The 25672-nt window shown below is 36.9% G+C and overlaps 2 protein-coding genes across 14 annotated transcripts in view; both read left to right on the forward strand.

Annotated features, from left to right (window-relative positions):
- The window catches only part of CADPS2 (calcium dependent secretion activator 2), a 498805-nt gene that overhangs the window by 129620 nt on the left and 343513 nt on the right, over positions 1–25672 (forward strand). The gene's annotated exons all lie outside the window — the stretch shown is intronic.
- On the forward strand, positions 22460–23374 carry RNF148 (ring finger protein 148). Its single transcript, XM_063098679.1, has one exon. The coding sequence runs from the start codon at positions 22463–22465 to the stop codon at positions 23372–23374; it is 912 nt and encodes a 303-aa protein (XP_062954749.1). The 5' UTR covers positions 22460–22462.

Here is a 25672-nt window from a genome sequence, read left to right on the forward strand (position 1 = left end):
CTCTTCTCTGATTGCTCTGGCTAGTACTTCCAACACTATGTTGAATAGGAGTGGTGAGAGTGGGCATCCTTGTCTAGTGCCTGTTCTTAAAGGAAAAGCTTTCAGCTTTTCCCCATTCAGGATGATATTGGCAGTGGGTTTGTCATATATGGCTTTAATTATGTTGAGATACTTTCCCTCTATACCTAACTTATAGAGGGTCTTTGTCATGAATGAGTGCTGAACTTTATCAAATGCTTTTTCAGCATCTATAGAGATGATCATATGGTCCTTGTGTTTGAGTTTATTAATATGGTGTATCACATTTATTGATTTGCGTATGTTGAACCAACCTTGCATCCCTGGGATGAATCCCACTTGAACTAATGAAAACAATGATACATCATACCAAAACCTGTGGGATACTGCAAAAGCAGTATTGAGGGGAAAATTTATTGCATTAAATGCTCACTTCAGAAGAATGGAAAGATGGCAAGTGAACAACCTAACACTTCACCTTAAAGAACTAGAAAAACAAGAACAATCCAATCCTAAAGTTAGCAGACGGAAAGAAATCATTAAGATCAGAGCAGAACTGAATGAAATTGAAAACCAAAAAACAATTCAAAAGATCAACGAATCAAAAAGTTGGTTTTTTGAAAAGATAAATAAAATTGACAAACCATTAGCATGGCTAACAAGAAAAAGAAGAGAGAAGACTCAAATAACAAAAATTAGAAATGAAAAAGGCCGATATTACAACTGATTCATCTGAAATACAAGGAATCATTCGAGACTACTATAAACAACTATACGCCAACAAATTTGAAAAGCTGGAGGAAATGGATAAATTTCTGGACACACACAAGCTCCCAAAACTGAACCATGAAGACGTAGAAAATCTGAACAGACCAATAACAATAAAGGAGATTGAAGCTGTTATCAGAAGGCTCCCAACAAAGAAAAGCCCAGGACCAGATGGATTCACAGCAGAATTTTACCAAACATTCAAAGAGGAATTGACACCGATTCTTTACAAACTATTCCAAAAGATTGAAACGGACGCAAATCTCCCAAACTCATTCTATGAAGCAAACATCATCCTGATACCAAAACCAGGTAAAGATATAACCAAAAAAGAAAACTACAGGCCGATATCCTTGATGAATATAGATGCAAAAATCCTCACTAAAATACTAGCAAACAGAATACAGCAACACATACAACTTCTATTTTTAAAGTTTTTTCTTTTTGGTTTCAGAGACAAAATCTTGAGAAAAAACATGCGTTCCTTTGTTAGTACAGTCACAATGAGTGCTGGTCTCACCTTAGTATATTTAAAGCTTTTTTCTCTCATAATTGTTTAAATGAATAGAGTAAGCTCTTGGAAAGCATAAAGCATTAAACAAGTAAAATGTGCAAGACTGTGACTAGCTAAGATAGTCATTGATCATCTGTTTCCTCATATTATTGGTTTAGCTTATTCAATTTAATTACTTTTATATTGATTGACATCAAAATACTTATCAAAAGGCCTGTTTTCATCTGGCACAAAGTAAAACATTTATTTTTGTCACTGAAGTTGACTCTAGGAAGAAGAATCTTTTTTTCCTAAGATCATTGGGAGGAACATTCTTTTGTATATGAATCCAGATTTGTGATGGAAATTTTATTTATAGTGGTTGAACTGATAAGATTTGGTATCTTGAATAAAGACAGGTATTTAACCAAAAAAAAAAAAATTCTAGTGCTGATAATACCAAGGTGTCCAGGGTATGATCCCCTGTACTGTCCAGCTGCCAAAACAAAACAAAACAAAAAAAGAAAAAAACATTTCAAGCTGTTTTGTAGAGGCCCACTATTTTTACTGACAAGGGAATAACGTAAAATTTGTATGCATTTATCCCATTAACCAGTGTCCATTATGTGTGAACTGCTATCCAGGTGCCCTCCAGAGCCCATGGTTCTACTTTGCTCTAAAATACTCTGTATTCTAGTAAAGGTTAAGGCTCATTTCCATCCAAGATGTCAGGGAGGACCATGGTGAGTGCTAGAAGAAAAGAGGAGATGGTTTCAGAGAGAAACTGATGAATGGCAGTTTGCAGCTGGGATTTTTAATCTGGATGGAATTCAGGGGTTCATAAACTCAGATGGGAAAATATTAGATCTTTATTTTCACTAAATTCTAACTGAAATTTAACATTCACTTACATTATAAATGTAGACGAAAGACCACAGTACCTGTGGCTTTACCACCAATAGAAACATATATATTTTCATATCACATTACATTTAACTGTTGCTATCTTGAAATATTGTTTATGTTCATGAACTACACTGAAACTACACTACTCTTAAGTCTCTTGATACATTTTGTAATTTAATGAGTTGTTAAGGAAGCATATATATTACCATAGCACAAATTTGTTTAAAAAAATTGTATAGCTGTATTTCATAATAACTACTTTCTTTTGTGATCCTATGGACTTAATTTTATACATTTAACAGCATTATCCTGAGAGGGGATCCATAGGCTTCATGACTGCCAAGCAGTGTATGCTACAAAAATGTTAGAAATCTCTGACTTTCAGGACTTGTGAAAGCTTCACAGAGGAAATGGAGTTTAAACACTGGGGAAAAGCAAGAGGGAAAACATGGTGGTCTTTGTTTCTATCCGCATTGGAATTCCAGATCTCTGTGACTCCTGGAAGTTCCTTAACCTTTCTGTACTCCAGTTTGCTCACCTGTACAATGGAGATAATAATATACTTGCCTTCCAGGATGGTTGATGATTAAACCAATTAATGAGTTTCAATGGCTAAGCGCAATGCCTGAACTAAATGTGAGTTGCTATTTTTATTATTATTACTTGGAGCGTTGTTTTCCCACAAGTATCTGTCATTGTTTTGCATAATGCAGCACTTAATTTATATTGTCATGTGTACTGCTTTCTCATAATGATAAGCTTTTTCAGAGCAGGAAATCATGGTTTGTATAGTACTGAACATACAGTAGACACTAAATTAAGTAGTCAATTTGTTTGAGTTAAAGAATTCATCTAATTAAATAAACACTTAAGTAAAAGTCAGATACTGTCTTTGCCTTGGACATGTAAAGATGAATAAGGCAAGGTTCCTGACCTCAAAGAGCCCACAGTCTACTGGGAGAGACAGCTGTATAAGCAGCGAATTATTGAAATTGTCCTGGCCCACTTTACCAGCTTGCAGTGACTGACTGAGACCACATAGCTCTTTTAAAATTTTCCTTTTTGTGTCGAGCAAACCTAGAGGACTTGAATGTGCTGTCACCTACTTCAAAATGAAAATATTATGTACATAGAAACTGACATTATGTGAATTTCTCATGAAGCTGTGAAATTAAATAAGATCAAACATGTTAACATACTTAGCACAATGCCTGGCATGAATTAAGTTTCAAATGGTAACTTTTAGGTTGGACCATGTGAAACTGCCAATATCTGACTATTTTTGATGTATCAAAAAGGCAGCTTCATATCAATAAACATAATAGTGTTCAAAACAGCTATAGTGGTTTCTATTTGATGTCTCTCATGGGTGGTTTTATGTGTGGCAGTAATCTTATGAACATCCAATATTGAGCCAGTCAAGGTGATTCACTTTCAGGAGTATTATTTGAGGTATATTAATTTTTAGGGGTGTATTAGAAGACTCTAAAGGTTCCCCATGTATATACCTATATGAAGTCATCTTTTACACTTTTACAATGACTTAAATTTTATTTACTATCAAGATATATTTAAGAATATACACTTATAATAACATTAATGCTGTTTTCATGTGTTCTTAATTTTGTTTCCAAATGTTTGGCATACCCTCTCAAATCACATCTAGAAATTATATCTAACAGTGTTATTTAATTTAATGACATTGTTATGTTTTTACTCCAGTATATATTTGTTGTCTTTGAAACAGTATACTCGAGAATGACTCATTAGGTCTGATTGACGGCTTTAGTATGACAGTCATATTCGTTTTATTTCTACTCAACCAACATTCAGGTGGCCACTGATTATGTGGAATTGGAATAGTACAGTGCTCTATACTTAGGAGGAGACCACAAAGTGTTTAAATCAAGCATAATATTTAGGAAACATTAGTTTAATAATTATAGTTTTCTGTTGCAAGAACTCTCCTTTTTTGAGTAAGTTCTTTCCTCTTTGAAATGGTTTATATGAACTTCTATTTTTTTAAATTATAAGAAATAGTTGCAGAGAGGTAGTTTTTCTTTCCCCAGCGGCCTTTAATCTGTGCAAGATCTTGATGAAGCAGTAAGTGATGATTTTCTATTTTTGTGATTTCTTTCAATCACCTTGGAATATGTTTAATCCTTTATATACTGGGGAGATGTTTGCTTGACTCCTGAATTCTCTGTTCTAAAAATGTCTGTGTTGCATAGAGGAATTTAATTCCCATCCTGTCTAATCTTCTACTTTTCTTATAACATCCTACGCGTATCTGATGGTGTGGCATGGACAGGTGTTAGACCAGTGATGATAGATGGATGTGAAGGGTCCTTCAAGAGGAAGGGTACTAAATACACTTAACCTCTGTTCATGCATGTTGGGAAGAAAAAAGGAGAGCAGACTCTCTCTGTCCCTCTTTCCCCTCCAGTATGCCTTTGTTTTTTAAACTGGCTTCATTGCCTGCTCTAATGCACTCACAGGTGGTAGCCCTGGTGTGAACTTGGCCCCCTACTTTCTTTCACAGAAGCATCATCAGAGGAAGTGGATGATTTGAGCAAGCTGGGAGCAGAGAGGAAGCTTGCTGTCCTCATGCAGATCTCCCTCCATCAGGCCAACTGGTCCCGTCTCTCCCACTCCTTCCTCCTCTCTTCCTCCCCTTACTGTCTTCCTCCCCTCTGCCGTCTTTCTTTCCCCTCTTTGCAGAGCTCTTGGCATCAATCAGTCTGGTCTCCAGGCCCTCTGTGGTGACTGGTGGCTGGGGTTGCCTCCTCCCTCACCATAGCAGCTCTGGCTTGCTATGCCCATCAGCAAGTATTCAAAGGGGGCTGAGTCCATACAATGTGGAGGGAATCATACCTTGGCTTTTCCTCTACTTAGTTCTTCAAAATTGTGTACACTTATAAGAGCATAAGATGGCAGTCTTTGAAAATTTTATTATTGAAACAATAAGTGGCAAATTATTATAAATGCAGCCAGTCCTACAAAAGCCAGGATGGAGGAGACAGGATAGAGTCCACTGTGACCGCTGACTGTCGAGCAGATCCTATCTGACTGGGAAACAGGATCATTCCATTGTTTCTGTTCACTGTGATCCCCAGCCAGCTGTTGGACAGGATTCCGAGGCCATGACATTGTCCTCTAAGAGGCAGTCAGTGGTCAGTGCTTCATCTTCTCTGCTGCACGGTGTTTGGTTCTTCCTTTAAGTGATGTCTTGTAATGCTCAGATGATAAAGGGATTAACGTGGTCCTGTTTGATCAGTTACTTGCCAACTTTTATACCCTCGTTTCACTCAGCTTTCTTACACACGCTTGATTATTTAGTAATGGTGAGAAACCTGTGGTTACCTGAATATGACGTATATAACTTGCTTTTCCTTATTCCATTCCCTATTTAGAAGGCTCTGGCTACCCTTATCTACCAGGAGAATTCCACCTATTCTGTAAGATGGAGCTCACTGGTCCTATCCTCCAGGCAACCTTCCCTGACCCCACTCACCTCTCCTCTTCCCTCCTCTTCATCCTGCCTCCTCCTGTCCCTCTCTCTTCCCCCTTCCTTCTCCCTCCACCTCCACCTTCTTTCTTCCTGCCCCTGTCACATCCTTTTTTCCCCTGCCCTCAATTTTTTCATGTCAAAAAAACTTCCAAATATATAGGCATACAGTGTAGAATGCTGATATGCAGTTCTGGGAACAGTCGGGTTAAGTTGTAATTGTTGACTTGTGTATCCATCGTATAAACCACACATATCAAGTTTCCATCTTAATAAACTCTAAATGTGTGCTCTTTTTTAAAGCAAAGAATGTAGGATATACTGATGTTATGCTAGGATAACTAATATTTTAGTATTTTCTGCCAGTGATTTTACTATATGAAGAAAATGATTATGCCTTCTCCGAGGTCCCTTCTTTAATGTCCATTAGCTAAAGGATGGAAGGGATAGAAATATTTTAATCACTGAATGTTGTATAGAGGATTTTCTACATCAGTGTGTTGTTTACTCTCGCTAATCTTGAAGCTAATTAGTTTTTACTATTTATTTCTGGGTATGAAAGTTAGTTATTACCTTTTCAGTTCCAAGATATCTTCCAGATAGAAAAAATCTAAGCAGTGTCATATGTAAGCCACTTGTAGTCAATATTCACTGGAAGAAAAAAGTCCTGCCATTATTTAATGCCAGTGTGTCATAATTTTTGTAAACATTTTATGTGGTTTTTATCCATTTAATATTCTTGTTTTTTCAAAAAATTTAAAAAACTTAACAAGAATTATTTATAGTCTGTTTTTCTGTGTTCATACCCTCAATTTACACATTTTTGAAGTTGCCAGACTACTTAGGCATTGCTACTAAATATCTGTCATCTTTACTTGCTTGGTGGGCCAAACTGAGAAGAGGAGATAACTTCTTAATTGGGTTCTGACAAACCAATTTGAGAAATTAACTCAAAATGATAAAAAGTGATAGGTAATGCCAAACATGTTGAAAATAAGCTGTAAGAACAGTCATATCCTGAATTCAAAACTATGAATGTACAGAATAGATATATTAGGAAGGATTATTCACACTACAGAAAGTCATTGTTTTGCTATTTAGTTTGTTATAAGGTTCACTTAAATGGAAAATTTTGTTGGGATTTTGAAAATCAGATATAATACACATGTATTACAGAGATTGTCAGCACTGAAATTTTATTTTTGTGTTCTACTTGAATTCAAGACATGCTGACATTTCAAGTAGAGCCTAACCCCCATTTTATTTCCTCTGGATTCTGTTTTCTTGTTTGTAAATCAGTTTTCCCCTTTCTGGGCCTGGCATCCCCATCACCTCTCACCCACTTCTCCCAAGAACCAATGCATTAGAACAATCAGTGCCTCAGTCCCTCTCTACCTTTGACTCTGTCCTCCGGTGATTTACCTGGTGGATGAGACTGGAAGTAGAACCCAGGCATAACTGCCTTCCTATTTGGAGTTTTCTGATGGCTGGGAGCCTCTTACGTTCTGCTCTTCTAGACTGTCAGCTTTACAAGGGCCTTTCTCTGGGAGTGGCAATATAGATTGTATTTGCCTGCCTTTTTGGAAGTGATGGGGGTGGGAGGAGATTGACCTGCCCTGTGGAGGGTGGACCACCCCAGTTTGGAGTTACCTGCAGCGTGGGGGTGTGTCAACCAGAACATTAAGGGTGAGGATTCCAGGTGCACAGTCTCTTATCCAAAAGTCTTGGAGCCAAGTTATTTCAGCTGTCAATACTCCTATGGGGTGTGGGGCAGGCTCTTTTCATAAAATAAATATTTCTGTAGCAACATGTATGAATAGTCACACTGACTGAATAAATAGACTCACATTATTCCAGATCAGTTTTTAAAATTTATTTTCTACTTTTAATTGACTTTTTATAATTGTATATGTTTACAGGGTACAATGTGATGTTACGATGTATGTATACAATGTGGAACTATTAAATCAAGCTGATTAACATATCCATCACCTCACATACTTATTTTTTGTGATGAGAACATTTGAAATTTAGTCTTAATGATGCTGAAATAACAGGTTTGCGCCCCACCCCCATCCCCCCAATGAATTTGCTGCAAAGTTACAGAAAAAAAATTGTTTTAAAGAGTTTTTCAGGGCTGGCCCCGTGGCTTACTCAGGAGAGTACGGCGCTGGTAGTGCTGAGGCCGCGGGTTCGGATCCTATATAGGGATGGCCGATGCGCTCACTGGCTGAGTGTGGTGTGGACAACACCATACCAAGGGTTGCAATCCCCTTACCAGTCAGAGAAAAAAAAAAAAAGTTTTTCATATTGAGTTGATAAAAGGTTATGGCCCTTAGTAAAATCTAGGGAAGAAAAATCATGTTATTATTGCTTCTTTCAGGGCCAGGGTGGGTGAATTGATGACTTTAATCTTCAGGGGTACCTTGCTAAGAGCAGACCATGTAGGGTTTTTCCTTTAGATCTTTGCACTGTGGTTGGTTTTGATAGTTGTACAATTTGCCTTTTTTTTTTTGGCTATTGATTGTGTGAGAGGTTTTAAGCCTTATACCAGGGATAATTTTGACTGTGGCAGGTGAGTACATCCATACATCCATCTCTGTCCACAGCAAAGCAGCTCTTTTTTTAGAGGCAGTACTATACACCCCATACCTTATTCAAAGGAGTATGACCTCAGTTTGGACTGTGTATGGAACAGAGAATCTTTTCATGTTTTTAAGGCACAGGCAGAACAATATTTGCTGTGTTTAAATTGCCAGGCACAGAAATCCCACATGGGTTACAGAGGAGCCTAATGTGGATTCATGTGGCTTGTCCACAGGCTCAGGTCACTCCTCTACCAGTGATTGGACAGTGGATGATTAATACATGAGTGTTTGTTTGTTTGTTTATTTGACCAAATTTAAAAAAAAAAAATTTCTTTCACAGTAGAGATCAATAGCACACAGTATATTGAACACTAACAAAATTATTTTCAGGAAAATACAGAATCAAGCAATAGTGACTTTCTAAATCTTTACACTTCATAGTCTACCACAAAATAGGCCAAAATTCAGTATTAAATAAATAGATATTTTTTCCCTAATAAAATTTTTTTCAACAGCTTTTCTAAGGAAATACATTCATAAGACTTTGTTTACATTCTTTTTTATAACAGTGGCAAGAACAGTGAGGGTTCTCAGTTACGAGATGTATCCACAGTACTGGGGTTTGTAACACTGTGTAGACAGACTACACTGCACTGTGTGAAGCGTGGTTTTCTGGGAGTGAGGCTTTCTCATCTGGAACTTTGGTTCCATTATGGTTGTGCTTTGCCTGTGCAGTTCACATAAATACAGAGAAAATCTGCCTGCCTACCAGAGAAAACACTGGGACTAAAGACCACCAGTCAAGGAAATAGTATTAAAGGATGCACCACAGGGCTATTGCCCTTCTATTCTCTGCTGACTTTGGTATCCCTGGGTGTCCAGTGTGTGTTGACCATGAACACCCCAAGCCAGTTTTATTATTATTTACATATTTTTTTAAAATACTGCATCTTAAAAATATTTAAAAGCAAACAACCCCTCCACTAATTTGATTGGATCTTCTATAATTAACCTTTATGATGGAGTTAAAGAATAAAAGAGATGTGTGCATAATTGGCAAAATGAATAGTGCTCCAAGTATTACAGATATAATCATAGCTGGTGCTTGTTAGAAAATCCGAACAGTGCATTTCCTGTAGTGAATTAGGGCTTTAAATATATATATATATATGCGTATATATAATATATACATATCTATGAAAAGTGGGGTGTTAAGCATCAAAAACACTGTTCTTGGTTAGTATCCAATATGGAAAATAATCATGCATCTGCACTAGTTATAAGAAAAAAAAAAAGGGTAATTGGGCTATGAGATATTCAGATAAACATTGGGATCAAGTCCTGGTTCATCCACTTAACTAGCTGTATGATGTCTAACAGATTTCTTGCTTGATAAATGAGATTCTAGTAATATCTGCTTCATTGCATTATTGTACATTTTAAATGCAATGAGACTTAAAGTTCTAAGAACCAAGCATTCAGTAAAGACTCAAATTGAAACTTGTTGCCATTATTAATAGTGGAGCATTGTAAGTTACTATTGCTCAATAAATTATGAGTACTATACTTGAGGTATTAGCTAGTGCAGTTTGTAAGAACATTATACTAATCACCTTCAGAGTAGATAGACTTATTCCTGTATATGGCAGTGGATTTTGTTCTAGTATACTCTCGATGATTTGTTCCTTATGCCTAGAAACCCACCTTGAATGTATGTGTTTTTGTTGAGGCATAAAAGTAAAAAAAGTGAATTTTGTGTCGCTCAATCTTTCTAGTTTATCACTGGATTTTTTTCTACAATTGTTTCACCTATGGTTCTGTTCTTTGTTTGATTTTATTAAATAATTGATGAGAGTAAAGTATTAAATGATTTTGGTAAATTTATTTTTTTCTTTAAAATACAAACTTACATAATGTGAGATGTAGAAACTTGAGCTAAAAACTAAGACAACTGGAAACAATTCAAAAGTTGTAGAGTGAATAGAAATGTCCGTTTTATGTACTTGTAGGTAAAGCCTGCCACTCATATATACTTTCAGATTAACCGTATCACTTTTCCTCCTGATTTATACAGAATATTAATCATCTGTTTTTCCCACCGGCATGATCTGTTAGTATAACCTTCTCAGTCAATAAACACCAGCTGGAACAAAAGTAATTCACCTCTACGCTTCTCTTGTCCAGAACTGGCTTTTTATGTGGATTATATAAACACTTTTGCTTTCTCACATAATGTTAACTTCCTCTTTTCCCTAAATCTCAAATTAAATTTTGAATCATTGGTAATGTGAATGTTCTTCTTGCAGTTTGCCATGGATTAATAATGTAACAATTAGTTGATAAAGCAAGGCTCTTTGCCAATGCATTGAAAAATTCTGTGCCAAGGAGATCTAATCAAAAGCCTCTTTGTTTTACGTCTTTGTTTTTATTGGAGGTCTGTGGGTGTGAGAGAACAAAAAGATACCTTTTATTTGAAGTTGGCCTATACATTATAACTAAGATATTCATAGTAAGTAAGCTTGCCATCTATTTTCATGCATCCTTTATGAATCATGAAATACTTTGTCCCTAATGGGCAATCAAATTAGTTGTTTAGCTGGAGATGTTAACACGCATTTATGTAAATAGATCACGAATCTTTAAGAGTTAGTGTTATACATGGAAAAGTGATACCAATATTTTTCCTCAAAATGATGACTTCCTTAGAATTATAAGGTTGAGAAAGTCCCTTAAAGACTGTGGCATCATTCTTAACTGGTTAAGTAAGTGAACAAGACTGTGATATAAAGTTAATGATGGCTACTGGTGGTGAACACATATCAATCTCATTTCATCCTTATAAGCATCCTAAAAATTTGCTACTGTTGTTATCCCTGTTTTACATGTAAGGAAATTAAAGCATATAAGTTTAGATAACCTGCCCAAGGTTGCAGAGTTGGTGTGGATACAGGATTTAAATAAAGGCAGTCTGGGTTAAGAATTAACAATTTCTATTCTTGGTAAAACTAAGGAGACCAACTATAAAAACTTACATTGAAAAAAAAAAGATTTGTTTTTAAATATTAAATGTAAAGTCTCTGTGAGGTGTGAATCAAGGAAGCTTTTACTATGAACAAATGTACTACATTGGCTGCTTTATCTTCAATTGCATGAAATATACTAGGGAAAGTGGTATCTTAGGATGTCATAAGCACATGTGAGTAATCTGCCCCATCTTGAGGCAGGATTTATCTTTTAGTGTGCAATAGTCTGAATGTTTGTGTTCTCTTGGAATGTTGAAATCTTAACCCCCAGGTTATTTGGAGGTGGGGCCTTTGGGAAGTGATTAGGTCATGGGTGCGGGACCCTCAGGACTGGGATTAGTGTTCTTATAAAAGAGGCCTGAGAGAGATCCCTTACCCCTTCCCACCATATGAGAACACAGCAAGAAGGTGCCCATCTATGAGCTAGACAGCAGGCCCTCACCAGACACCAAATCCGTTTTTATCTTGGACTTTCCAGGCTCCAGAACACTGGGAGATAAATTCCTGTCATTTATATGCTACCCAGTTTATGGCATTTTATTATTGCAGCCCAAACAGACTAAGACACTGCTTCTCCAGCACTTACTTCTTACCTTATTTAGGGTATTTATCACTCTGGAGTGTCAGCTTCTTGGATAAGATACTATCTTGACCTCATCTTTGGATCCCTGAGTACATGGAATGAAAGATTTATGAGGTCAGGAAATTGTTCTTTTTTTGATCACTGCTTTAGTCTTAGCACCTAGTACTGGGCATATAGTAGGTTCTTGATGAAGATTTGAATGAATGAGTGAAAGAATCAATAGTGTAGTTATTGAGAAGATGTTCTTGGATTGTACTCCTAGAGGGGATACAAAAAAACAGTAGGACATGGCAGGTTCTTAATCATGCCAGAGAATCACCTTTATTACATCGAATGAAACAAGTAATTGATCTTATACAAATCAGTACAAAAGGCCCTGTAGGAATACAAAGAAATATAGCAAAGTCCTATCCTCAAAAATCTTATAATTTGAGAGATAAGGACAACCTGTGTGAGAGTGGAAAAAGGTAAATTAACATTGTTTTCAGTACGTGGAGAAAAGTGTCACAAGGCAGTATCCATATTATTTTGTAAGAATGGATGCAGAAAAATAAAGAAAATGGTGCTTATTTCTTAAAAGATATAAGAATATTTATTTTTAATTCAAGAAGTTCATATATGTTATACATACTATTTTTACTGTAAAATATAAATATGAAAAACTTAAAAATATATTGTGACATTTCACTTAATTTTCTCCAAGTCCATCCATGTTGTTGCAAATAGTAATATTTTATTCTATTTTAGAACAGAGTGGAATTCCATTGTGTAGATGTACCACAGTTTCCATATCCACTCATCTGATGATAAGTCAGGCACAGAAAGAGAAATACCACATGCTCTCACTTATTTGTGGGAGCTAAAAAAATAAATAAACAAATACACAAGCAAACGGGTGGGGAGTGGGGAAGAAGACACAACAATCACAATTCCTTGAACTTGTTAAGACAAGTGATCAGATGTGAGGTTGATGGGTGGGGGGCGGAGGAAGGGAGAGGGCGGAATTGGTAAAGGGACACGAAAATCAATTACATTGTATATTGATAAAATAAAATAAATAAAATAAAATAAAAATATATTGTGATAGTTCACTGTAGAAAGAGCTTAATTTGGACTGGATTAATCAGAGAAACTGTGGGGCTTGCTGGATTTGACTGTATCTTGGGGTAGGAATGGAAGACAATATGGGTTGGAGAGAAAGTTAGATCAATTAGAAATTTTTGCTTTGAATATTATTGCTGATATGATGTTACCTTGAGGTACCAAGGTGTACATAATTAATCTGACATAGGTTTCTCCTGATAATGACCACTTGGGGCTTATGACTTAGATAGATATAGATAGCAATATACTTATATCTATATATAGAGAAATAGATATAGATATATGTATTTATATAAAAGATAGTTAAAGGAGGATTTTTAACCCAGTAGAAGTTGCTTGCTTATATAGTAGAAATAGTTGTTACTTTATGGCTGCGTGTTATTCCATATTTATTCACTTTTTCAGATGCAGAGATATGGATGGAATTTTTTCTTGGCTTTTTGTAAGACAGATCACCCGTGATCCTTTGATGTTAAATAAGCTTTTTTCTGGACAACTGTTGTCAATGTAATTTTAAGCTGAGAGGAAGGCTTGTCAAATCATTGCTTGTTCTATTTTTTAAAAAAAATAGGTAGTTGTATAAAGCATAGGTTGCAAAAGCTGCTGATATATCTTAATATTTTGAAGACTAAGTGCTTGAAAAGTCAAATATTTGTCAGGGACCCTGAGCAAGTTTTATTGTGCTAGTATAGGGACAGGAGGGTGGAAACAGGATTTTAAAAAATGAATTAGACAAGACCACGTCTCACAAGGTGTTCTAAACCAAGTGAGAGTATAGACAGACATATAAGCACCTAACCATAATTATGAAATTTAAATGATTGTCAAATGGGTATAGATATAATGTGTTGTAGAAGCAGGTTGTTTGGCCAGGGAGATCATGAAAGGGAGATTGAGATGGATCTTGAAGGATGAGAAGAATTTTATTAGGTATAAAATGGAAGAAAGAGGCTTTTTAGGTTTGGGAAGGGAAAGAAAGGCCCATTTATTGAGTACCTACCAAGTTAGCAGTGTGCTTGGTGATTGACAAAAGAAGTGAAATATATCATCGAATACTCACCATAGCCCGTAGAGGCAGGTGTTACTTCCCCATCTTACAGATGAGAAAACTGAGGCTCAATGTGGTTCACCTCACACAGCTAAGCATGCAGCAGAGACTGGATTTCATGCAGGTCTGCACATGGCTCAGTGCTTCACTACACCGTTTCTGCTAGTGTGATATCTCCATATTTATGTTTTTCCTTACTTGCCACTTCCCAGGAGGGATTAAATTACCAAATAAACAAGAAAGGGTTTTGTGACCTGTGAATTGGAAAAAAGTAAGGGATCTAAATGGTAAAATCTCCTTAATCACCTCTGCCCTGCTATTTCTGTCTACGAAGAGCTCACTCAGAGTTCACCATGCTCCATGGGACTTGTATTAGGAACTGACAAAGCTTATGCAAACCTTCAGTGACTGTGGCTTAGGAAGGTCTAGAATCTATTTTAAGGCTTTAGAACAGCTTTGAAATGTCAGAGTCTCAAAAACAGCTTCCCCACCCATGTGATCCTCATCCTTGTATCTTATTAACAAGGGGAGAATAGCCTGTTTACAAGTTCTAGCAGAAATTCAAAGGATTCTGCTTGGGTATGTTTTTTTCCTCTTTCGAGTATATTGTCTATTCTCCACACCCTCAAGCAAAATTCCAGTTAATATTAAGAAATATTTTATTCTAGGCTCAAACAAAGGTAACAATACCAACAAATACTGTCTTTAATCTTGTATTTACTTAAGGGTTTTCAGCTCCTTCAACTACACCTTTAATGCAGAGACCACAGTGTGAGGTTTTCCCCCCATTGCTTCCCAGAGTAGTAGTAATGAGTTTCTACTCTGTTGATTACCATTCTCTCTTCTAACTTGGTAGACTGAGAGGAAAAAAAATTGTTTTCAATTTAGTCTTAAAGTTATGTAGACCTTGACTTGAATTCAGAATGATGAGAGTGCAATGCATGTTGTTTGTGTTGTGCCCATTACAATTTAGTCATATTCCAAATGCTTATTTATTTTTGCATCAAGGTATGGCCACAAGAAATAAAATTTATGAGTATTAAATCTATATAGGAATTAAAGGTTGAACAGTTATGCATATTTTAACTATGTGTACTCTTACTGAAATTATCACCCTATGAAGAAAAAACTAAGTGGTACATCATTGCATGAGGATATTACAGGTCAGAATACAGAGGATAATGACACAATCAGTTCAAATCAAACTTTATTGAAACGATGATGTGCTAGTTAGTATGCTAAAAGCTGGGTAGTAAAAAGATGAGAATAAGATTTAATCCCAGCTCTCAAGGAGGTTAAGAGAGTAGATAATTTTGTACAGGGAACTATATCAACTGCTATTGCTGCATGATAAACTACTCTAAAACTCCATGGCTTTAGAGTCAGTACCTGTTATTGCTCAGTAGTCGGTGGATGGGCTAGGAGATTCTTCAGGTATTGGCTAGACCCACTCATGTGCCTGTGGTCACTTTAGGACTATAAAGGCAGCTCTGCTCTTCTTGGGCTCTCATAGATGTTTGCCTGTCGGTAGGTTGATCTAGGGTGGCCTCAGCTTGGACAGCTGGGCTTTCCTCCAAATTGTTTCTCATTCTCTATCAGACTAGCATTGTTCACTTGAGGGTGACAGGATTTCAAGGAAGTGAGGGGAAGAATGCAAGGCCTCCTGAGGCATAGGCTTGGCATTGATACACCATCACTTCTGCTGCAGTATGTTGACCAGCCTAAGCTACCAGGCCTTCTAGATGCAAGGGATGTGGAAAGAAATTTCACCTCTTCGTGGCAAGACCTTCTGAGCCACATTGCAAGGGGTCATTGGTACAGAGAGAGAAATAACAGGGTCCATTTTGCAATCAGTGTGCCATAGAGACAGATTAAGTTTTGTAGAGGGTACAAAGCTTGTATGAGGTAATATGTACTGACTTACAGTAGGCGCACAAGAACCTCTAAGCCATTTGAATTAAAGAAGCATACATTTCAGGACTGACACTAGTAGAAAATGAGATTGGATTGAAGGAAGGGAAGACCAGTTCTGGCGAGTCCTGTATGCATTTTTAGAAGCTTGGGTGTTGGCCCTTGGATAGGAGGAGCCATCTAGGGTTTCAAGCAAACAGGAATGCCATTGTAAACTTCCTTACTTGTTTTTAAAGGTTGCTCTGGCAACAGAATGAATTCAATGTGAGCAAAACTGTGGTGGGAGATTAGATAAAATGCTGTTGCAAAATTCTAGACAGTGAGAATGATTATGAAGGCCAGAACAAAAGCAGTGGAAAGTGTTCCTCTAAGTGTGGTAAACTTGACAATGTTAATCATTCAGTCAAACCCTTTTGAGCCAGGTCACTGTTAGCTTGAGAAACATCAATGAGTATTGCCTTTGTTTAATGTCACAAAGGCCTCTTGGAACTTAAGAACTATAATACACATTAATCTTTCCTCACACATTCCACCATTGACCATGCAGGCAAATAGATTAGAATAGTAATCCTAGTTTACCAATGTACATCAAAAAGTTTGTGGAAAGATTAGCATTATCTTTTAATTCTGTTTTTCCACAAACTTTTTGAAGGACCCTCATACATAGCCAAGGAATTATGGTTAGTGATATGATTTAAAATGCACTGTTTGTTTTGGCTGTTTTTTCTTCCTAATATACTTAATTACCAGAACTTTTAATAATATTGCATTATTATATCGGTTAGCATAAATAATAATGAATGAAGATCCTGAGTAAATTTTGTGATTTTCTGTCTACATAATGACCTGCCTTGACCCAATTTCTAGTCTTTTCTGCTATCCTGGCAGTTGAATTTTCTTTATGTGAATCCTAAATTCAGCCCCACTTTGGCCTAGTAACATAGCCCAGCTGTAGGCAGAGGAAATATTCAGGACTCTTCTAGAAGTTTCTAGGATCAGTTATTATTTTGGCTTGGCTCTGCTCCTACATTTAACAGGGTTTTCAGGGTCCCTGCTCTCTGCTAGTGAGTTTTTCACCAGTGGGATACAGGCTTCCTGAGGCCGCAGTCCAGGGCCAGCTCCTTAGTTGTCCAGTGCTGACTTGGCTTGCAGGGGCCTGTCCATGCGCTGCCTGTTGCAGAACCTCTGAGGTCTTGAGCTCAATTAAGAGCTTCCTGATGGCACATGTCCTACCTGTACTTTCTCCTGTCTCCTACCCCCATCACCATCCTCCGTCACACACATCTGGTTGGAATTTGAAAACTCAGATTTGTGAGTACTTGTCACCAAGTTAATAAACTTCTTACCATGCTCCCATGTGCCTGTGGTGTTACTTCCAGCGTTTTCAGTCATCTGTGCCTGCCTTGTTCCAGTATATGAATATAGAGGTAATACAAAAACTCACATATACTTTTTAAAAAAATTTACTGTATTCTGTGTTTAGCATATTCAGAACTCTCTTTCCTGGATTCAGAAAGATTAAAAGTATATTTGTGCTTAAAACTTTTTTCCTACATGCATGTCTGAGAGAACATGTGAGAGTAGTGATTATGAACATGTGAGAGAGAGTTATGGGACAAATTCAGAAGAGAAGACTACATTAATTTTCATAAGAATTTACCAATTATCAATCAAATGTAATGAAATTTGAAAGTAAAATTTTATTGGTCAATGGATGAATGGATAAAGAAATTGTGGTATGTATATACGATGGAATATTATTCAGCCTTAAAAAAGAAGATCTTGCCATTTGCCACAACATGGATGGATCTGGAGGACATTATGCTGAGTGAAATAAGCCAGACACAGGAAGAAAAATATGGCATGATTTCACTTACATTTGGAATCTTAAAAAAACCAAAATTAAATATATAGATGTAGAGAATAAAACAGTGGTTACCAGGGTCGGGGAGGGGGGAAGAAATGGGGAGATGTAGGTCAAAGGATACAAAGTAGCAAATATATAGGATGAACAAGGTGACAGGTCTAATGTCAACATGAGGACTACAGTTAATAACAGTGTACGATATTCAGGATTTTTGCTAAATGATCAAATTATAGCCTCTGGCGGGGGGCGGGGGTAGAAATGGGTGACTGTGTGAGGTAATGCATATGTTAATTTGTTCCAATATAGTAACCACTTTATTATATTTATGTATCTTATAACATCATGTATATTTTAAATATACACAATAAAATTTATTTTAAAAAAGTACATATAGAGATTAGTATTATAGTTGCTACAATTCAGAAGTGCCTTTTATATAATAGTTTTATCACATGACACTATGAAGTTTTTTTTTTAAACCACTTAAGAATTAGTTATAATCAGAGGGAATGTTTGCCAAAATAATATATATGTTAGAAAACAACACACACAAAATTTTTTTATTGTAAAAATAAAGATTTCGCTTTCAGAAAAAAATTTATCATTAGCATTATTTGCTTTTTTGTTACTCTCAGTAAACTACTTACACTCAATATTCTGTTCCGACTAAATCCCATTACAATGTATTTAATTCTTTGCAGGAAGCTTACATAGTTGTCTTTTTTTGAGCTTAAATGCAAAGTAAGTGTGTTTTGTGGACCCTAGAGATCTTCGGTAATACACAGCCCTGGATACTATGACTTGTGGGGTAATTTATTGAAGCCCCTTTGGTTTTCCCTACATCTTAGAAATGCTGTCTATGCAGTGTGAACATATCCTAGCTGTTTTTCTATATCAGGGTACAGATTTATGCAAATGTGAACATTCTTACTGGTAGGAGTCCAAGAATAGCAGAGGGGTAGAAATCAGTTGATCCCCCCCCCCATTTAATGTTAGTTATAACCGTCTAGAAATTTTAACTGGAACCTAGAAGTTCTAGGATGCATACATATGTATGCCAAATTTGCATGTAACTATTCTCCTGCATAGATGATGACCTCATTAAGGCCAGGTAACCTTTAACATAGACTTTGTTAACATAACCCTATGTTGGGTAACCTTTAAAAAAGACTTTGGCTCATGTCAGTATCTTGTGTATAGTTCATATTGTATGTTTCTTGTGGTAAATGGTTACTTAAGTATAATTCCACTGGGTGAACCTCAGGAATTTAGAGCCTGTAGCTGCCATTGTGTTTAACTACTCTCCTTCTAGTTCGCACCTTTTCCCCTTGGTAGCAGAGCACTGAAATCTTCACTCTCCCTCTGGTTACATGTTCAGCCAGGGAAGGAGTTCTCACAGCAGAATAAATCATGATTAACAAGCCAGTCATGATGATTCCACTCCAATCTCCAGGGCTTTTATTAAGCATGGGTTTGTGAAGTAATTCTAGCCAAAGACACATTGAGGGATGTCTGGTAAGTTTCTGGAAAAATTTTTTCCTTGCTCTGAAGAAGAGATAGGGGACAAGAAATGTCTCTTTCTGCTTCTGTTTGTTATCTGTCTGTTGAAACTTGCATGAACAGCCCCCTTGGGAGGTCTTGAAAGGAGCCAACGTAAGAGGAAAACCAGTATACTTAAAGAGACAGAATGGAAAGATGTAAAGAGCAGAGGTTTTGGGACCACTGGATCAGCCAATCCTGGTAATATGTTTCAGTTCTCCTTACCCTACCTGAAAGGTTTAACAAAATGAAAAACTCTATACTCTATACTTGGCTGTTAAAAAGAAAGTCCGAGCATTGAACAAATGAGCTAAAAGGAACAGATTACAGTAGCTTCAGTCATCCAGTCCCTTTCTCTCTCCCTTGGAAGGAAGATGTTTGGATCTGGTTCTGATAAAATGGATGCAATTTGAAATCACACTTCATGGACTAATGGGTTGCTTGTACAGATCTCTGCTGCTCCTATTCCAGGGAAAACTAGAGAAGTGGAGTTGCGTTGAAGGCATCATCCTTGATGGTATATTGCCAATTATAAAAGCTTACTACATGACGAGAGCTCTGACCTGATCATCCCAAGGCTGCTCCATTGCAGCATGCTTTCTTAACCTTACTATTAACATTTTGGACCAGATAATTCCTTTTCATGCGGAACTGTTCTGTGCATTTTAAGATGTTTAGCAGCACCCCTGGCCTCTACTCACTAGATGCCAGTAGCATTCACCGGTTGTGCCAATCAAAAATGTCTCCAGAAATAGCCAAATGTCTCCTGGGAGGCATTACCCCTTGCCTGAGCACCATTATGTTAAATATAGAGGATTGTTTCTTACAGGTGCATTTTGTCCTAAGACAGGGATAGACAGGGAGTTCTAGCTACCATTCCCTTAACCACTTAACTCACTGCACTAATTCACAAAAGTGCGGTGAATTAACAAGTCCTTCAAATTGGGCCTTTCGACCATACAAAAACGTCTTTGATTTGAGATGTGTTTGGAGCCAAGATATAGTTAACGTTTAAACTCTTCACCCTTAAAAAATCAGCCAAATAAAAAAGCAAGGTCAGAATTACATTATTTTTTAATCCTACCCCCAAAGGTTAAATAATCACAAATTTAGCAAATAGCATCTAATATGATGTTATACTGCCTTCTTAGTGAGGCTTCACTTTGTCACTGTTAAGTCAGCCAGGAATTCACACTCCATTTGAACATGGGAAATGTTTACTTGTAAGGACAGTTGAAATATGAACTGAATTACACCTGATTAAAATCATAGAAATGGGACAAGTTGACTGATTCCCATTTTGTTAAAAAAAATATATATAGTAACTAAAATATTATAGGTCATGGAGTACAATAAATACTTTTCTCAAAACAACAAAACTCTCCCAACATGCCTATGATTTAAATGTTTGTGTCCATTTTGCACACTAGGGTCTTTCTGTATCCCTAGGTACATAGAGAAGTGTCTTATACATTGTAGATTACAAATTTTTGAGTGGGTTTTGCCAATTTATTGCCTCCCTGAAACAGACTTCAGGTCAATATTTAAAATAAAAGCAGACAAACTTTAAAGCAGTAAAGATACTGTAGTTCGCAGAAATAATGTAGTGATGTGTGATCATCGTGGTCATCCCTTTTACTAAGTTTATTAGTTCAACTGTTAAAATAACTGACTTGTTGTATTAGTCCATTACTGTTGCTTGTAACCGAAATACCTGAAACTGGGTTATTTATAAAAAACAATACTTAACTGCTTATGCTTTCGGAGCCTGGGAAGTCCAAAGTCCAGGGAGCATATCTAGTGAGGGCCTTGTTCGTGGGTGGTGACTCTTCACAGCAATGCAGGATGTCACATGGCAGATGGCAGGAGAAGAGAGACAGCTAACTGCTCACTCTTCCTCCTTTTAAAGCCATCAGAACACCCATGACCACCATTACACCATCAATGGATTAATCCGTTCATGAGGGTACCGTCCTCACAACCTAAACACCTTTTAAAAGTCTACTTTTCAGTTACCATAGTAGGATTTCCCACTGTCTTAACACTGCTGTTTCTTCTGCCTGAAATCTTCTTACCCTGTTCTTTGCTTTGCTAATTCTGATTTATCTTTCAAGTCTCCGACGAAGTATCACTTTCTTAGAGAAGTGTTTCCTGGCCCCCTAATTTAAGTTTGGCCCCCTTTTCCATTTATTCTTCCTCTAGGTACTCTGTGCTTTCTTTTCAGAGCCCTTAACACAATTTTCAGTTATATGTGTGTTTGTTTAAAATCTGCCCTCATTAGACAACAAGGTCTACGAGAGTAGGATCCTGTCTGTTTTCTTCTCCAATATATGCTCTGTGAGTAGTATTTGCCTAGCACATAGGTTCTCAGAAGCTATTTCAGTGAATAAAGTTGCAGTTGCCTTGCAGGATGGGACTACATCAGGCTAAATTTGAGTTTATACTCCATTTTTCTCATGTTGAATCTTTAGGCCTGGGATAAGCATTTAATGTTGGAAGCGAGTGAGAATGATTTGCTCCTACTTCCCACAGGATGGCATGTAGGGTGGTGTAGCATCATACATGGGAACTGGCAATTGGCCAGGTAGGTGCACTAATACATGAATTATTTGTATTTTTGCCTTATAGCTAGAGAAACAAACAGCATGAAGTGGTTAGGTAGCTTTTCAGTCTATTCAGATCTAGAAAAGAAACTCAAGGCTTTAAAAAAAATTATTCATTGCTTTAGAGTTTATTCAAATTGTTATATATCTTGTCTCAATGTTTACTAGCTTTTTGACCAATGAGATTTCAGTATGCAGTGCAGTAATATAAACTCTTGGATTGGCCTATCTACCTCTGATGTCACAATTTCCTCATTAGGAAGTCATAATTTTCTTGAAATCACATTGTACTATTAACAACCCTTGTTATTTTGTCTCACTATAAGTAAGATAATCTACCAAAAATAAAAATGCTGGAAAGAGCAAGATATTTTTGATCCACTCAGACCTGTGTATTTACGTGTTTAATAATCTACTGCCAACAATTGAAGCTAGCTTCTTTACTTTCTTTTACAACTGATGTTTTATTTTTCATGTTTGTCAGTTAATAGGCAAATGGAGGAATGAACCTGCTTAGAATAACTCCTTCAACTCATAGTTCCGTTTCATCTCGACTGTGGAGACTCAGCATCTTTCTACTACTTAGCCTTCCTGACTCAAAAGGAAGAGCCATTTGGACAGCTCACCTGAATATAACATTTCAGGTGGGAGATCGGATTATATCACAATTAGGAGACAGTGGAGTATTTGGGAATCATTCTCCTCTGGAGAGGGTGTCCGGTGCAGTGGTACTTCCTGAAAGATGGAATCAGAATGCTTGCAACCCTTTGACCAATTTCAGTAGGCCTGAGCAGGCAGACTCTTGGCTGGCCCTCATTGAGCGGGGAGGCTGCACTTTTACACAAAAAATCAATGTGGCAGCAGAGAAGGGAGCAAATGGGGTGATCATCTATAATTATCCAGGTACGGGCAACAAAGTATTTCCCATGTCTCACCGTGGAACGGAAAATATAGTCGCAGTGATGATCAGCAACCTGAAAGGCATGGAACTGTTGCGCTTGATTGAGAAAGGAGTCTATGTGACAATCGTCATTGAAGTGGGAAGAATGCAAATGCCCTGGTTGAGCCATTATGTCATGTCCCTGTTTACCATCCTGGCTGCCACAATTGCCTACCTTTTCTTGTGCTGTGCCTGGAGACCTAGAGCTCACAATTCTTCCATGGGGAGGCGAAGACAGATAAAGAGAGATGTGAAGAAAGCTATTGGTCAGCTTCAACTGCGAGTGCTCAAAGAAGGGGATAAGGAACTAGATCCAAATGAAAACAATTGTGTTGTTTGCTTTGATATATACAAACCCCGAGATGTAGTACGTATTTTAACTTGCAAACATTTTTTCCATAAGGCATGTATTGACCCCTGGCTTTTAGCTCATCGGACATGCCCCATGTGCAAGTATGACATTCTGAAAACTTAAGAAATCCTGGGACTCTTCTGAAGATGTAACCAGATCTTTCCAAAGATTAGTATTAAGTGAATTCTTATTGTACTTTCTGTAGAGAGAAAATTTCAACTTCAGCTTCTCTCTACCCAAGTACCAAAGAAGGTGAAATTCGTGTGTTTTAACAATAAAGTTCCATATCATGCCAAGCTATTTGAACTTGTCTTTCTAATCAGTTGTAATTGTTATACATTTTTGCCCTTATCAAAATAAGAACACTAGAATATGTTAAAAACAATGTTAATCTTTATCTTCAAATCACTATGATTCTGGCATTGATGCTACAAAGAATGAGCCACACTATTATAAGTTTCCTTTTTTAAAATTCTAAGTTTTGTTCCATAAACTATTTTTTTTAGTTGAACTGTTTTTAATTAAAAATGGTGTCATTTTGTATATATAACTTTTTAAAATATTTTATTTTATTTTGTCAATATACAATGTGGTTGATTATTGGGGCCCATTACCAAAACCTCCCTCCCTCCCCCCTCTCCCCCCTCCCTCCCAACAATGTCCTTTCTGTTTGCTTGTCGTAGCAACATCAAGGAGTTGCAATTGTTATGTCTTCTTGCCCCCCTCCGTTATTTTTTGTGTATTTATTTTTTTATTTTTAGCTCCCACCAATAAGTGAGAACATGTGATATTTTTCTTTCTGTGCCTGACTTGTTTCACTTAATATAATTCTCTCTAGGTCCATCCGTGTTGTTGCAAATGGCAGTATTTCATTCGTTTTTATAGCAGAGTAGTATTCCATTGTGTAGATATACCACATTTTCCGTATCCACTCATCTGATGATGGACATTTGGGCTGGTTCCAACTCTTGACTATTGTAAAGAGTGCTGCGATGAACACTGGGGAACAGGGAACCTTCGACTTGATGATTTCCATTCCTCTGGGTATATTCCCAGCAGTGAGATAGCTGGGTCATATGGTAGATCTATCTGCAATTGTTTGAGGAATCTCTATACCATTTTGCATAGAGGCTGCACCATTTTGCAGTCCCACCAACAATGTATGAGAGTTCCTTTTCCTCCACAACCTCACCAGCATTTATCGTTCAGAGTCTTGGATTTTAGCCATCCTAACTGGAGTGAGATGGTGTCTCAGTGTGGTTTTGATTTTCATTTCCTGAATGCTGAGTGATGTTGAGCATTTTTTCATATGTCTGTTGGCCATTCATTTATCTTCCCTAGAGAAATGCCTATTTAGCTCTTTTGCCCATTTTTTAATTGGGTTGCTTGTTTTTTTCTAGTAAAGTTGTTTGAGTTCCTTGTATATTCTAGATATTAATCTTTTGTCAGATGTATATTTTGCAAATATTTTCTCCCACTCTGTTGGCTGTCTTTCAACTCTGCTAATTGTTTCTTTTGCTGTGCAGAAGCTTTTTAGTATAGAATTCTATCTTGATTTCATTCCCCATGGCTAATTAATTTTATTAACACCCAGGAAATCTGGTTTCCAAAACTACTGACTAGCGAGTAATGTGTTCTAAATAACTATTTTATAAAATATTACTTTTGGTTATGTAACTAAATATGTTTTAAATTATTATAGCCCTCTCTTAGGGTAACATTGCAAATGTTCACCTCTATTGCCAGAGCTCTTTAAATCCTAGCATAGTGAATCAGCTATGGTAGCAGACTTCCCTTCTAGAAGTGTCTCTAGTGAATGCTTTTTTCTTTTCTTCTCCAAATGATAGTATTTCCCTGTTTAGAGAATTTTGATAACATAAAGCAGAGCTGAAATTTTTTTTTCAATTGCCTGTTCATATTGTTTATTTTGCCTTATTTTGCCTCTTCTAACTGATGAATAAGCAATCGTGTAATAATGAGAGGCTGAAAGGTTTGGGTTCTGTTGTGCTGATGAAAATCTTTCTGGATGATATGCTAAAACTTTGTCCAACTCAGATGGTACCTTGTGAGTCTACACACTGTACTACACTTTTAAAAAGGGCATTATGTGGAAATGAAATCAGATTAGTGGACCTTGGGATAGAAAAATCAATCATTATAAGCTGAATACATCAGTATTCTTTTTTATGCTACTTTTTGTTGAGTCCCTAGGGCTCTTTGCTCCTTTCTCTTCCTTGCCTCAAATTACCATGCTATTATTCACATTTTATAAGTACCACCTTCCTTCAGTCCCATCCAGAAGTGTCTCTTAGCATTGCATGCGTAGTGGCCAGACATTTATGTTCAAGGTCAGAATCCTTGGCTTTGGTTTCCAAGCTGGTTGGGAGGGGGAAATAAAAAACATAATTGAGACATACCTCC

This window comes from Cynocephalus volans, chromosome 6, assembly GCF_027409185.1.
Source record: "Cynocephalus volans isolate mCynVol1 chromosome 6, mCynVol1.pri, whole genome shotgun sequence".
NCBI classification, from domain to species: Eukaryota; Metazoa; Chordata; class Mammalia; order Dermoptera; family Cynocephalidae; genus Cynocephalus; species Cynocephalus volans.